Below are 16,134 nucleotides of genomic sequence, written 5' to 3' on the forward strand. Positions count from 1 at the left end.
GCGCTCTACCACTGAGCTAAATCCCCAACCCCGTACCCCAGTCTTCACTGAGACTAAGAAGTCTATGCTAAGCCTGATACGTAGTAACAGGATGGTTTTAACGCTTTTATTTATTTTTAAATTCTTTTATATTTTAATGATAAGTATGCATGTATGTCTGAGTGTGGTTTTGTGAACCTGAAGGCCAGAAGAGGGCAACAGATGCCCTGGAGTTGGGAGTCGGGAGCATTTGACATGGGAGTGGGAAACTGAACTTGAGCCCTCTGGAAGAGTAGCAACTGCTCCTAACCTCCAGCTGTTTCTCTGTCCCTTTAGCGTTTTTAGTGTGTGTGTGTGTGTGTGTGTGTGTGTGTGTGTGTGTGTGTGTGTGTACATGTGTGTGTGTGTGTGCATGTGTGCGTGCCGTGCACACATAAGGAAGTCAGAGGATGGCCGTGGGCCTTGTTTCCTGTGGGTTCTGGGCAGAGGTCAGGCTTGGCAGTAGGCTTTTCATTGAGCCGTCTTGCTGGTCCAATCACATGCTTCTGAACAGAAAATGTGTCTAGTTAAGGCTGAGCCACTGGAGTTTAACTTGGTAGTGATAGGGGAAGGGGAAAGACTGTGAGCAGGGAAACTTTTTTTAGCATCTTACCATAAATCCAGTGAAGCCCAACGAAGGCTGAACAGTGTCTGACTTCCTGTCTGTCTCCTTGTCTAGCAGAGAACTCTTCTTGAATCATTGTAACTTTTAGTTCATATTTTTCTTTATTTGTATAAGTGCTTTAGGGAATATAAAAACTGAGTTTTAAACTTTTGTTAGTAACTCTGTATAATGTAGATGCAAATAGTCTGTTAGACCTATGTCTGTCAACTTTAATTCTGTCTGTACATGCCCTTGTGTTTAGAAAACCATCTACTCTCCTTTTTTTCTAGAGTCTCTCTGTGTAGACCAAGATGGCCTTGAATTTGTGATTCTCCTGCCTCAGGCTCCCGAGTCCAGGCCTTACTGACACATGCCACTGTGACATACTCAACCCCACACTTAGCAGTCAGGGTTTCCATAGGCTTGGCAGTCAGTGTTCAGCACTATAGGGCACCACTGCTCTTCACCAAAGATTCAGAAGGGTCCCTGCCATCATGGATGCCAAGGAGAACACCACCTCTCTCTTCCATTTTGATAATTAGAGTTTGTGACTTCAGCTGGGGCTTAGGACAGGGGATTGAAAGCCCAGAAGGGATAACTGAGTGCCTGTGTACATCAGACAGTTACATCAGAGGCTGATTTTACCAGGTGGGCCAGCCTATTTTGTGCTTTCCTCAAGTTCCTCTCCAGGGCTTTTCAACTACTTTGCACCTTTAAAATGCCCGAGATGGAAGATAATTCAAACAGTTGATAATCAGAGTTCCAGCCTTTCTAGTTTGTGTCAGGAGAGCATTGTGACCTGCCAAAATATGTCAGAATCACTTTTTCCTCTTTCATGTTTAATAAGGAGGAGATTATGGTTAAGAGACTGGAATTTATTTAAACTAACAAAGTTTATTTATTTATTTAAAACATTTTTAAAGAATTTATTTATGTATTCATGTACAGTGTAGCTGTCCTCAGACACACCAGAAGAGGGCATCAGATCCCATTACAGATGGTTGTGAGCCACCATGGGGTTACTGGGAATTGAACTCAGGACCTCTGGAAGAACAATCAGTGCTCTTAACCCCTGAGCCATCTCTCCAGCCCGGTTTGTAACTTCCAAACGTGCATATTCATACCTTGCAGTCAGCTACAAGGAAAGAGATACTGCAGGGCTGTTACTTTGAAATTTTAACTCCAGAACCCTCTTTCTCTCCATGCAGGTTGGGTGTTGAAAACAAAGACATATTTTAGTAGAAACTCACCTGTTTTATTGCTTGGAAAATGTTATCATTTTAAATATGAAGGTAAGCAAAGTCTTTGAAGACTTCCATTGCTAAACGTTTTTGTTACTTTATTTCCATATTAAACTGCCGTGACATGTTAACCACCCACACATGTGCTCCCGTTCTTTGTTAAGTTCCCTTTATCATCCCTGTGTGATGGTAAAGGAAAGGGTCTCCCCAGTGACATCACCAAGCATCCGCCCAGTGGTCACATTCCAGCCTCTCCACTGAACTCCTATCAGTCAAGCAGGCTCTGTGGGTGCGGACTTTCCAGAACTTTCTCTGCACCTTCCCTTCCCCATCCTCCATTTCCCCCCTTGCTGTCAGGCTTCACACACTGCTTTCATGGCGCACATACCCCACGTCCTTCTCGTAAATGGTGTCAATACATCCCAGAGGCTCTGAGCTGTTGTGTGTTTGTTTTCATTTGGATCTAGGAGTTCTGAAAACTCCTTCCATCCAGTGGAACAGCCCTCTGTCTTCAAAAAGTTTCTTGTTCATTTTCCACCTATTTTTATAGGTTTTGTAGTTCTTGGTATTTCTTAGTATTGTGTAGTCAGCCTCGACTCAGCCTCCAGTAATCAATGATTTTCTTTCTTTTCTATGTTTGTTTGCTTCCTTCCCCCCACTTTTTATTATGTGGGTTCTTGAAATATTTCTTATTTTTCTTAAAGCTCTTGGAACAAAGTTCACTCAGTACTGACGATTTCCCCATAGGATTTAGTGTTGTCTGGGTCTGAAGAGGTTAAATGACTTGACTTCCCGAGAGGAGATTGAAGCTCTGCGGTGTGTACGATGCGGCATGAGAGTCAGGAACTATCGTAGCACATTTAAAACAAATACGCATGTCAGAGGGGCCTATTTAGACATATTGTAGTGCCATGTTTGATTTCCAGTCACTTTTATTTGTGACTCACTTTAAGTACCATATAATATTGAGAGGAAGTCATGCCAACGGAGGCTTGGAATTCATTTATTACCATCTGCTGAATATAGGTGAAGGTTGAATGATGGGAACTTTTCAGAAGGAGCAGAAGGGATGGGTGAAGGAAGAATGAAGACAGACCGCATTGTAAAGCTCAGCCTTTCACATCCCACAGAAAGGCTTTGTTCAGATGCTGCACCTCGTGCAGTTGAGGGCTGTAGTTAGATGCGTTTCCACACTTGTGTGCCCACACATCCGGGCCAGCCAGCACTGATGATGCTCACAAGACTCTCCTAACGCAGAGCAGTGTCTCTGGCTGCAGGGAAAGGTGAAGTGCTTTCTCTGGGAATAAGTGAGGAATGGCAGGTCACTGAGAATAGTGTTCCGTGAATTATTTGGCAAACAATGGCTTTTTCATAGTAACCATGTTAGAGATAATCAGTTTGCAAAGGCCTTTAAAATGATTTGTGTGCACAGCAACAAATTCTGAAGAAATGGTATTTGAACATAAAGGACATTTATGTTTTAAACTTTTTATATTTTACTCTGTAGCTTATTAGTTTTGACTTTAAAATTTGAGTATAAATATCCACAACAATACAATGTGTACTTCATGTGACTGCATACATTATGACAAGCCATGACATCTTATTTGCTTGACACTTTTCACAGAGCTGGAATGTGTGTGTCCTGAGCCAATGGAGGTAAAAAGAAGGTGTATATTACCCTCTTGTCCAAGAAGTGATTCACAGAGGTGCAGATGTCACTGTGAAAAGCAGTGTTTTTCTCCAGGGTCCAAACCATCTCGGGGTTCCTTCTCATTTGATAAGACAGCAGAGGGCTTACAGTCCTCCTAAGTGAGACGACACAGTAATGACAGACACACATACTTACCATTATGCACACTTGGTCACCTACCTTTATCCTATATAACTTACGTTTTAAACATTTTGTAGATGAAAGCAAGGTGTTGCCCGCAAGATCAGGATGTGCCATTGAAGATCATGTAATTGCAGGCAATGTGGAAGAGTTCCGTAAGGATTTCATTTCTAGAATATGGCTGACCTACAGGGAAGAATTTCCTCAAATAGAAGCTTCAGCCTTGACGACAGACTGTGGCTGGGGCTGTACACTGCGGACCGGCCAGATGCTGCTGGCTCAGGGACTCATACTACATTTTCTCGGTAGAGGTAAATCAAGTCTCTGTTTCTGGCTGCTGCTGTTTTACTCTTAGTGTCAGTTTGTATCCACCTTGCTCAGGTCAAGGTGTTCCACTGACCTAAGAGCATCTGTTCTGCCTGTACGAGCTGAGCTGAATGTCTTACATTCTTCTCATTCTCTGAAAACTGTAGACTCAGCATGCTCACCACAGCGAGTTTCCTTCACGTTTTATTGTTGTGGTTGAATTCTCTAGCGTACCCCATTAAGTTCATTAAGCCCTGGGCAGAAGAATTTTTACTCTGTTTTTCCTTTGTACATGTCAGTAGTATTTTGAAATTTTCATCATAAATAATATTATCATAATTATTTCATATTATATTTATATATTATACCACTTAACAGTATATATGAATTATATATTATATATTATGGCATATGTAAATTATGTCACATAATTATAGATTAATTATTTTAGATATGATATAGTAATATATTACATAGAAATTATATGTTATATAATAAAATTATATATTTAATAAACAATATAAGTATATAATTATATCATTATATTTATAAATTATATTATCTCTATATTATCATACATAATCATCATAAATGATCTATAATTCTCTATTAATTAAATTATTATTTTATTTTTAGAGACAAGGTCTCACTATGTAGCCTTAACTGGCCTAGAACTCACAATAGACTAGGCTGGCCTTGAGTTCACAGAGGCCCACCTACTTGTCTCTTGCGTGTTAGGATTATAACCACACCTGGCTATAATTCTTTATATTAAAATTTTAGTCTAATTAATGAGAATATTATGTTTAGAGTTTTAAAAAGATTTTTTTTTTTTTGGTTCTTTTTTTTCGGAGTTGGGGATCGAACCCAGGGCCTTGCGCTTCCTAGGCAAGCGCTCTACCACTGAGCTAAATCCCCAACCCCTAAAAAGATTTATTAAAATAAATAAGTGTGTGTGTATCTGTGTGAAGGCCAGACGATGTCAGATCATCTGGGGCTGGAGTTAGAGGAAGTTATAAGCTCCCCAACATGGGTGCTATTGATCCATGTCCCCAACCCCAGTGCTTAGACATATATTTACTTATCTGTCTGTCTGTCCATCCATCTGGCTGTCCATCCATCCATCCATTTATCTGTTTGAGACAGGAGTTCTCTGGCTGTCCTGGAAAACTCTCTAGAGTCCAGGTGGCTCAAACTCGGATGTCTGCTTGTCTCTGCCTCCTGAGTCCTGGGATTAAAGGACTTGTGCTTAGACTTTTAAACCCTCAGAAAATCGCTTCTCGGCTTTTTGGCTAAGATCAAGTGTAAACCCTCAGAAATCTCATCGATAGTCAACTTACTTGTATTTACTTTCTCATGTCATTTCCCTATCAGTCAGTTTTTTAATAATGTATACATTTGTAAGAGAGTTTTGTCTTACCATTTTCAGGCTGTCGTCTTAGATACTACTAAATATTATCAGATTTCTCTAAAGTGCTAGACAGCATCCTGTACTCTAGAGACTTCTATAGCATCATTTAGCAAGCGAGTGTGTGAGTAGAGTGACTAATACAAAGAAAAAGGTGGGTTTTTCTTTAATTTCTAAAAGTTTTATACATTGGATATTAATCTCAGGGCCTTGGCTGTATGCCAGAAAAGTGTTCTAACCACTAAACTCAGCTTACACAGGTTTTCTGGGGGTGATCTGTAGTCCTGTGCACTCATGGACAGGGATGGGAATGTTGATTCCTGAGCAGATCTGAACCCAGGACTTAATCTAACTGGAAGATGATTCGCTTCATTGACTTATAAATGACTTATAAATGCCGTTTGAAGATTGCGGCATAATTAAACAGTAAATAATGGTTCTGTTTGCTGCGTTTAGGTCTGATCTCTTTCCCGACTGTATTCATTAGGTTTTAATTTGCTAGAGAACCGCTACTATTATTCTCTAACAAACCATCATAGTATTCTGAAGGAAGATATCTGGAAAAATATCTTGAACAAAAGATATTTAAAAAATATTTTTTAAAACATTTAAAAATATTTTTAAAAACTACTGAAAGTTAAAATCTCAGCAGTTTTGCTTCTTTTTCTCTTCCTTTTTTCTTTTATTTATTTTATGTGTATGAGTACACTGTAGCTGTCTTCAGGCACACCAGGAGAGGGCATCGGATCCCATTACAGATGGTTGTGAGCCACCATGTGGTTGCTGGGAATTGAACTGAGGACCTCTGGAAGAGCAGTCAGTGCTCTTAACCGCTGAGCCATCTCTCCAGCCCTTCTTTTTCCTTTTAAAACATGTAATCAAAATGAACCTTCTCCCTAAAGGCATCTACTCAGAGTACTATAAATGTTAATAAATACTTTCTATTTATTTAATTTTTATTGTGCCTTTGGGAAGCCTAGAGGTCTGACAGACTAGGAGTAGAGTATAGGAGTCTTTATTTCAACTGAAGATTAACAAGAAGAAAGGAAAAGAAAGAAAAGGAAGGAAGGAAGGAAGGAAGGAAACTATATTGAAGGACTGTCCATTTGTACTAGAGTTTAGCAGCTTTTATTTTTATTTTTTTGTGATTTTCCCTTAATTATGTGTAGTACATTACCAGTTTGGAAAAGTTAGAAATCATAGAGTAGTTCTGAGACAGTCAAATCTAAGCGTATCATCAATTTATTATATTGGTTTGCTTATATGTTTATTGTTTTATTTTATAAGCACATCTCATCTTTGTCCCAGTCTGGTCCTGCCCCTACCCCAACCCTGCCTGGGTCTCCTGAGCACTGCTCCTGCCCCCCCCTCCCCCAACCCTTACTTCCTCTTTTGTTCCTCTTTCCTCTATTTTCCCTTCTGTTTTTCTTCCCCTTTCAGTACAGGGATAGGTTGCAGGGCTTTGAATTGTTAGACAAACACTAATCTATGCCCCCATCCCACTACCTTTGCCTTTTTCTTGAGGCAGGCTCTCCCTGTGTAGGCTAGGCTGGCCTCAGTACCTTAGCCTTGCATGTGCTGGGCTTAGGGCCTTGAGTCACATGCTGGGCTTGCTAGATTTGTTTCCTTTTCTTTGTTTTGTTTTTGAAACAGGGTCTCACTGCATATCAGGCTGGCCTTGAACTCCAGAGATCAGCCTTCCTCAGTTTCCCAAATCCTGGGACTGAAGGAGTGTGCCTCCATGCCTGGCCGACATTTTTTTTTTCTTCTTTCAAAACTGCTTTTTACAAGTGTTCAGCCCTGAAATCATACACATACAAGTGATACTACATGTAATGAACAGGTTATACTTAGATCTTTAAAAGCACACACACACACACACACACACACACACACACACACACAAAACAACAATTAAAAAAAAAAAGAGGCCATGAATTTGAGAGAGAGCCAAGAACTGGGTACAAGAGAGTAGTTGGAGGGAGGAAGGGGAAAGGAGGTAATAATGTAATTATATTTTAATTTCAAAAAATTATTAAAGCAGCTTTATTGGGATATAACCTATTTCATTTAAATTACTTTTATTAAATAAATGTACTCATTTAAAGTGACCAGTTCAGTGGTTCTTAGTATTCTTACTGAGTACTCTGTAGCTGTCAGAATAACCAATTTTAGAGTTTTTAATTATCGCACAGAGAACCCTTTGGCAGCCATCCTACCATGCTTGCTACCGTTAGCAACCGTCACTATAGTTTCTGCCTCTGCACAGCCTTGAGTGTCTGTTTTGGTTCAGTAACCTGGTTGGCTTTCCATGCCGCATACTGTTTACATGCCGCATACAGTTTAGCGCGGTCGCCAAGGTCTGTGTCTGGAAAGTCTGAGTCTTGCTTGGATCTGCCGCAGCCTGGACCTGGCCCGACGCACTGCACATTGAGAGTTCGGACTCCGACTCATGGACCTCCAACACCATCCACAAGTTCACTGCGTCCTTTGAAGCCTCCCTTTCAGGGGAGAGAGAACTCCGGACCCCAGCAGTCTCTCTGAAGGAAACGTCCGGGAAGCATCCCGACGACCATGCAGTACAGAGTGAGATTTACCACAGGCAGATCATCTCTTGGTTTGGAGACTCCCCTGTGGCTGTCTTTGGCTTACATCGCCTGATAGAGTTCGGGAAGAAGTCTGGGAAGAAAGCTGGTGACTGGTATGGACCAGCAGTGGTTGCTCACATTTTAAGGTATGGTTGTTCTCAAACCCTCTGTTCTGTGCTTGGAAATACCAACTTTGACAGGGAGGGTTCACAGCCGAAGCTCTTACAAGCAGCGACAAGGAAGCCTGCTTTTCTTAGCTAATGGGGGGCGGGGTCAAGACAGAGGGGCTACAGTTGCCTTTACCTACAGACAGGTTCCTGCTCTTGGTTACAGGTACAGACATCCAGGGTCTCTTCGTAGGTAGGTTCTCCTTAGATTGTACTGTTGTATGTTCTGAGAGCTGCCATCTCTTTCAGCCTGGAGACTGGAAGGCAGGCCATAGTAGGTTTTTTTTGTTTTTGTTTTTGTTTTTTAACCAATTTATTGATGTCTAATGAGATGTCAGGGGCTAACATCATCGTTTCAGCATTTTCATGCACACTTCACGTTCCTATGAGTGGCAGGTCATGAAGCAAACATTTATAGAAGTATAATCACAAAAGTGTAGTTCCTAACCTCCGAGATGTCCCTAGGCTCCGTGTGCTTTCCTGTAGGGAGATGGCAAACACTTGGGACTTTGCAGATCAACACGTTTCTGTTGTTATTCTTTTTCCCATTGAATATTTGAACCTGTCAGAACAGTTCTACAAGAACAGGCCACAGGCTGTATATTTAGACATAGTTATTATCTAGTGTTTCTTCTAAACTAATATATAGGAGCATACATGGTAAAGATATAGGCAGATTAAATATTTTAGTTGCCACATCCGCATAAGTCCCTTTTCAGACACTGGGCTTTGTCACAGCACATGTCACTGAGAACGCTCTTGCTGAGAAGGGCCTTTTAGTTTGCAACTTTGCTTACAGAATTCCGACTCGTTAAATTAGGAAAGTCATTTGCTCAGGTCGAATAGTTGTCTCGTTCCTCCCCTGTCCTGTGATGCTAGGATCAAACCCAGGGTCTCCAGTTGCTAGGCAAGTGTTCTACCACTGAGCTCTGCTCTCACCCTTCATACTGATTTTTGTAAGTGTGAACTAACTGTTGTTCAGAGGGGGAGGGGCGAGTTGCCAAGTGTAGTTGGGGACAAGCCCCGTAATACATCCTTTGCAGTGGATGTCTTACTATGAAGCAAACCTTGAAGCTCTGTGACTCACTGCTCAGAAAGCATTCTGTGCAGCCAGGGAGCTGATGAAGAAGGGAAGTCCTTTGAGGGCTGCGAGATTAGTTTATACCCAGGGATTCTAAGGTATATTTTGTGGCTTCGTTTAGAGCCTTCGGGTAACTTAGTGTCATGTTCAGCTTTGCAAAGTGCAGCTGATTCCCGACACTCTTCAGGTGATGGATTTGACAGCAGGCATCCAGGGTACGTAGGGCAGGCAGGGCAGCTAAGGATTGCCCTCCTTTTAAAGCTAAGTCCTTAGGTGACAACAGGAAATTGTAGGTAGGATTTTAAGGATGTTTATTATTTTCCTAGAAAAGCAGTTGAAGAAGCAAGGCATCCGGATTTGCAAGGGCTAACAATTTATGTTGCCCAGGACTGTACAGGTATGGAGTATGTGACATTCTAGCCATGTATTGTATTGGCTCAGACCCTTTATGTGTACAGAGCTTATCTCTTCCTGGTTATATTGCAAATGGTTTTGAAGATGATAGTCTTAGCTAATTCATTATTGTTCCTATATAACATCCCTCATGTCATAGGAATTAGTATATTTTGAAAAAATGCCTTAATTGCTAATTTAAATATATTTGCCAGAAAATTTTTGAGCATTTAAAACGATTATTTTGCTATTATTTTTACCCTGAGAGAGGCCATCACTATGTAGGCTGGTCAGGTCTTGACTTTATAATTCTAGTTCAATCTACCCCCATCACCCCTGCAGGCAGGGATGAGAGTGTATCAACACACCTGGTCTAACCTTCCCTTTTGGTTAGCCAGTTTAAGCTGGTTAAGATGACTCTTGCTTGTAAGCCTGGTCCAGGGAAGCCAGGGCAGGAAGGTCAGACATCTGAGGGTAGATAATTTCCCTTAGAAGCATGGTTCCCCCTAGTGTGCCAGTAAATCATCTCATGATTGTTTGGGGTCTTCTGTTGATACCCAGTATCTACAGTCATCTTGAAACCAGAGAACAGAAATAGAGCCTCTATTTACTTCCTGAAATATAACCATCCCATGCTGTAAGTTAATTTTTTGTAGAAAAGCTGTTAAGACAAAAATTAATGTTTTAGGAGAGTAAGAAATATGTCTGTCGGGTTTAATATGAATATATCTACAAACTGGGCAACCATTGAGGGCTCAGACTGTGGAAAGACTGGTCTGCTTGGCATTTTGTATTTCCTAAAACACGTATTTACTGGGTGTGGGAGTCGCGAGCATGCACAAGGCAGAAGACAACTGCAGGAATCTGATCTCCCTTCTGGCATCTGGCGGTGGAGCTCAGGGTGTCAGGCTTGGGGACTAGTGCCTCCCTGCTTAGCCAGTGTTTGTCATCTAACCAAGCTAAACACTCTCTGACTTATCCTACGCTTGTTCCTGCCATAGCTTCCTGGCCAGAGCATATGCTTGGGGAGACCAAGACTTTGTTTTACTACTATTGAGTTTCCAGGGGCCATGAGTATGGAAATTTAAACTTGTTGATACTTTGATGGTGAAACCAGAGACAGATGACCAACCAGCGGAGGGGTGGAATTAGAGTAAGAATGTGTATACAGCCACCTTCATAACATTTAATGCATACATATTCATTATGTTTCTCCCAGTTTACAATTCTGATGTAATTGATAAGCAGACTGATTCTGTGACGGCTGGAGATGCTCGTGACAAGGCTGTTATTATTTTAGTTCCTGTTAGGCTTGGTGGAGAAAGAACCAACATTGACTATCTGGAGTTTGTGAAGGTAAGAAGTGCTCAGTTCTTTTTGTTTTTATGTTCAAAGCAGTAGCACCGAATATAAAAAACAGAGAAGAGTTGCAGTCTCCTTTTCCACAAGTGAGTCGTGACCCTACAGTTATACATTGTGAAGTTTGGCATCAGGTATTTTTAATGTCAGCGTTGAGAGATCCTGTGTGAGTCCGAAGAGCATCCTTCTACGAAGAGTGAAAAGCCTTTCAGTCTTTGTGCTAATTGATAGGATGCAGAAGTGAGGTTTGCAATATGGCTCCTACATTAGTATCCTTTTCTGATTAAAAATATATTTATCTTTGTTATTCTTAAAACTAACATTAACCCATGTCAACCTAACTGTTAAAAAACTTTTAAAATTGCTACTGTATCTTATAATTTGCTATTGTGACACTATGGTGCCAGTGAGATATTGATTATATAAGCAGAAGTGAGAGAGTATGGAGAGCCAGCCTCCCTCTCTTCTGAACCAGTCTAAAGTCTCTCCAGTCCCATTGCATGTAGGTGTGCTTCCTGAACCAAAAGAGCCTGTCTGTTCACACCCACTGTGTTGCGATAGGCACTAGACATTCAGTTTTAAAGCAATGCCTTTTTTTTTTGTTCATTTCTATATATATATATTTTTTTATTAACTTGAGTATTTCTTATATACATTTCAAGTGTTATTCCCTTTCCCGGTATCCGGGCAAACATCCCCCTCCCCCCTCCCCTTCCTTATGGGTGTTCCCCTCCCAACCCTCCCCCCATTGCCGCCCTCCCCCCACCAGTCTAGTTCACTGGGGGTTCAGTCTTAGCAGGACCCAGGGCTTCCCCTTCCACTGGTGCTCTTACTAGGATATGCATTGCAATGCCTTTAAAGTTATTTGGTTAAGTTTGTACCCTTACTATTTCAGTTTTAATAAATGACTTTTCTCCTTGCTGTGATGAAACACTTGGCAGAATAAACTTTAGGGAGTTGAAGTTTGTTTTGACTCCCAGTGCAGAGATTTTCAGTCCTTAACCTGCAGGTGACATGTAGCCCAGGATAGCTGTGACTGCTAACCTACACAAGACTGGAAGCATACTTAAGATAGCATGAGATGTTTTTTTTTTTCCCTTTCCTCTCTGCTTTGGTAACTGCATTTCGTGGTCCTTTAGTGTGAACTTTGGTGATGACAATGTTGTGTTGCAGTGTCACACAGAACAGATGTGGGTGCACATGACCTTCTACTTGCATGTCTGTGTGTCTTCCAAGTGCAGACAGTCCGGTTACAACACTAGACAATGTGTGTGCTCATGGTGACTGGAAGAGTGCAGCCCAAGTCACCACTAAAGCTTTAAACAGCCACCGCAGATAACAGGCATTTAGTGTTCCTTAGAAGACAGCGTAGGGTTCATATCTGATGATGAAGGTTGCTTCCACTCCTCAGCTCTGTCTCCTGCACTGCCCACCACACCTCACAGCTAGCTTCCCTGTGCACTACAGCAGCAGCTGGGATACAGAAGGACCCCGACCTTGCTTTTTACTTTCCCACCAGTTACTTTTTATGGTCAAAGTAAATATAATCCCCTACGTGTTACTGTGTTTTAGTCTTAGCACTGCTTTTACAGTGTCTCAAAGGAAAACAGAACTGGGGCTAAGAAGACAGACAGCTTAGCTAGTCACGTCCCATGAGGACCTGAGTTTGAACCCCACATGCCCACAGAAAGTTGGGCATGGTGGTGTGTTCCTGAAGTCCCAGTACCAGGGATGTGGACTTGGACTTGATGGCCAGGCAGGCTAGCCAGTCAGTGAGTAAGGTCTAGTGAGAGACTCTGTTTCAGGAAATAAGGTGGAGAGCAACTGAGGAAGGATCTTCATGTCATCCTTTGGCTTCTATGTGCATACCCAGACGGACACATGTGCACACTCATACATTCCTGGATGGGGGAGGAGAAAGGAAGCCCACAAGAAGAGACATTAAGGATAGAGAAAGAATGTTCAATGGTCAGATGACTAGTTTTCTAGGTGAGGTAAATAGTAAAGGCGTCTGCCTAGCTTGTTTGGAATTTACGTAAGTTGTCAAAGACTGTAATTTGCAAAGTTGTCACATGTGATACATTTGTCAAATTCGATGTGCATCAGGGTTGTTTGTAATAAGAACAAAATAGTGGAGTCAAACAAAAGACTGTTCTCAACAAAATTGGCTTTTGAAAGTTATGATATGGACAGATTCTGTTGTAAAAGCTTGTTACATAGCAGCATTTTAAATAAGATTTATTTATTTTATGTATGTGAGTACACTGTAGCTGCCTTCAAACACACCAGAAGAGGGCACCAGATCCCATTCCAGATGGTTGTGAGCCACCATGTGGTTGCTGGGACTTGAACTCAGGACCTCTGGAAGAGCAGTCAGTGCTCTTAACCACTGAGCCATCCTCTCCAGCCCTAGCAGCATGTTTAATAGCCAAAAATCAAAACCACTTACTGGTGGTGAATTTATTCACTGTTGTATGTAGAGTGAGGCAGGTGTAATGTTACATGCTTTGAGAAAGGGGACATAATGTCTAAAGTCAGTTTGTTTCACCTGACCACAGCCACAGAATCTGAAGAAATCAGAGAATCTATTGAAAGGAGGTTGCAGAGCAGAGCCATGAACTGTAAGATTCCTGGTCGGACTCTAGGTCACAGCTGGACCACAGATAGATACAGCTCAGCTGGCCACCTTTAGTGAAGGTATGGACGGCGAGTCTGAAGCTATGGCTTCCTTAGTGCCATTAAAAGACACACCTAAGTCAAGGGTTTTCTATACAGGAGTAAGAAACAAAGGCATCTGTCACTGTGCTTGTAGTAGTTACTGGTCATGGTGGGGGAAAAGAAAGGCCTTGTACAGTACACGGAAGACAATTTCACCACTGCCCAGAACTTGTATTGAGTGAGGTATCGCATAATACAGCACGAAAATATTTGTGCATTAAGACTGGAAACGACAGGAAAGTCCTCACTAGGACTGAAGTTTTAAGGACCAAGGATTTAATCCTCACCAATTCCAGGAATTCCTTAAGAATGTCATGCAGACTGTGGCTACATCAGTAACGTTTTTGGAATTGAGAGGCTAAGTCAGGGCCAGATGTTGAGATTTTACCATTTGCAAACATTATCAAGTCCTTTCTGATAGCAAAACCAAAATTTGTTTCAGAACTTGACAGTGAAAACTGGCTAACAGCATTTAACCATCCCTTTTAATGGTTGGACAATGTGTCTTCAAGGTTAAAACCAATTGATCAACACCACTTTTCAAATCACCTCATTTTAAGCGAAGCTAAAATTGTGGTGGCTTTGGGGCTGGGGATTTAGCTCAGTGGTAGAGTGCTTACCTAGGAAGCGCAAGGCCCTGGGTTCGGTCCCCAGCTCCGAAAAAAAGAACCAAAAAAAAAAAAAAAAATTGTGGTGGCTTAAATTCAGGCTCTTCAAACAGTTCTATACATTTCATCACACCAGCTAAACACAGTCCCAAGGAGACCGAGAAATAGTGACAGAACTTGAAAACAGGTTTCAAGAACTTTGGGTAAATAATATTTGTGATTCCAGTTTTAGTTGCCATAAATTTATTACCTGCCAATATCCACACAATGACTAGCACTGCACTCTGGCATTCATCTTAAAGAAGCTGATGTCTCTTACTAGACTTCCAGGGGCCTCAGTCTTCCAGAGACAAACACTGATGGCTTCCCCTCACACCTTACTCACACCACTGCCCTTTTGCCTTTTGCAGCGCCCATATTCATGAGCCACCAGAGGAACAACTAGGGCCAGCACAACCCAGGTACACCTGGGTGACCCATTGAGAATCCCATCCCTTCCACCAACCAGCTACTGACGTGTTACTTTCTCAAGCATGATGCCAAAGACCCTGCTAGTTTTATGTTATATAATAAAACTACTTTTAAAATATTCATAAATCCTTGTTTCTTAGATATCTTCATTTTCTTGATTCACACTTAGCAGCTGCCCAGGGATTTTTAGAGGCCATCTCAGTGGAGTGTTGCATAAGCAGGGTTATAGCGCGGGGACTTTGCATTTGCTGGCAGATGGCATGGAAGTGACACGCAGGCCTCCTTTGGTGCATCAACATTTGCTAGTGCTTGTGTATTGAATGTGTGACCCGTGGCTGTTCTCCTTCATCAGAGAAGCTAACCCGTTGGGTTCCCCTGGTGTGGAGGTTAAGGCAAGGAAGGCATGCCGTCAAGATTGGCTCCTGCCTGTGGTGGTGGGAGCATAAAGAGGCTTGCCCACATCTTGGAGCATCAGGAAACATACTGTTCAAAGTGGAAAGGAGGCCAGGCTGTAACCTTCAGAGGCCTGTTGCTAGGCCCCCAACTTCTAGCAGTCATTCCCCTCACCCAACGCGTCCGGCTGAGAACCAAGTGAGCCCATGGAGGACACATCACATGCCAACAATACAGGGTCCTGAGTCACAGCCTTTTCTTTGTGGAGGAAGTTGCCCGGGCCTTCTATGTGTGTTTGATTTGGCAGTCAGTTCTGTTATTTGTTAGCACTGCCAATGCCATTCTGATGCTCCTAAGCGATACCCCGGAGCCTGAAAGAGCGAAAACAAGAGCTGTTAGTGTGACAGGCTCTACCCTCATGCGGGAGGTGCACGATCAGTCTTTAACGCATTTTTGTTGTGCTTCCCAATATAATTTATCCTCTTTGCACTCACGGTAGCCAAGTACATTGCCTTCATAAACTAGGAAAGGTCCAGAGAAATCAAGTGATAGGTTCAAGTTCAAATATTGAGCTGAGGATAAAACCATCACTTTTTTATTTTAAAATCCCTCCCCAATAAAGAATGTTCATCTCCTTGACCAAGCTAGTCGGCTTGACACTAGTTCACTAAAACGAGAGCACTTTTGTGGGTTGAAACATTATCAGATAAAAACTCCTGAAGTGGTTGTGTGAGGATTATATGGATTGGCCAGAGGGAGTTTGTAAAGGGTTGCCCACCTAGAGTGAAAAGGCAGGGTGCCTGGAAGCCCTGAGAGAAAGGCACCCCTGGAACCTCCCTCCCCTCCCCCTCCTGTTCTCTCTCTGCTCACCCTTTTGTGTGTGTGATCAGCAGTTTTATCCCCACCCCCAATCAGTGTAGGGCATGGTCTAACATGCACGGTGCA

General features: G+C 42.1%; 1 protein-coding gene across 7 annotated transcripts in view; it reads left to right on the top strand.

The window, feature by feature from the left end:
* Atg4c (autophagy related 4C, cysteine peptidase) overlaps positions 1-16,134 on the top strand; it is a 68,455-nt gene that overhangs the window by 18,054 nt on the left and 34,267 nt on the right. For 4 of the 7 annotated variants that reach the window (NM_001107948.1, XM_087549061.1, XM_087549059.1 and 1 more), the window contains 5 exon segments: positions 1,831-1,914; positions 3,775-4,008; positions 7,815-8,145; positions 9,574-9,644; positions 10,860-10,996. In NM_001107948.1, coding sequence (NP_001101418.1) covers positions 1,831-1,914; positions 3,775-4,008; positions 7,815-8,145; positions 9,574-9,644; positions 10,860-10,996 — 857 coding nt within the window. 7 annotated transcript variants of the gene reach the window in all.

This window comes from Rattus norvegicus, chromosome 5 (genome assembly GCF_021556685.1).
Source record: "Rattus norvegicus strain SHRSP/BbbUtx chromosome 5, alternate assembly SHRSP_T2T, whole genome shotgun sequence".
Taxonomy (NCBI): Eukaryota; Metazoa; Chordata; class Mammalia; order Rodentia; family Muridae; genus Rattus; species Rattus norvegicus.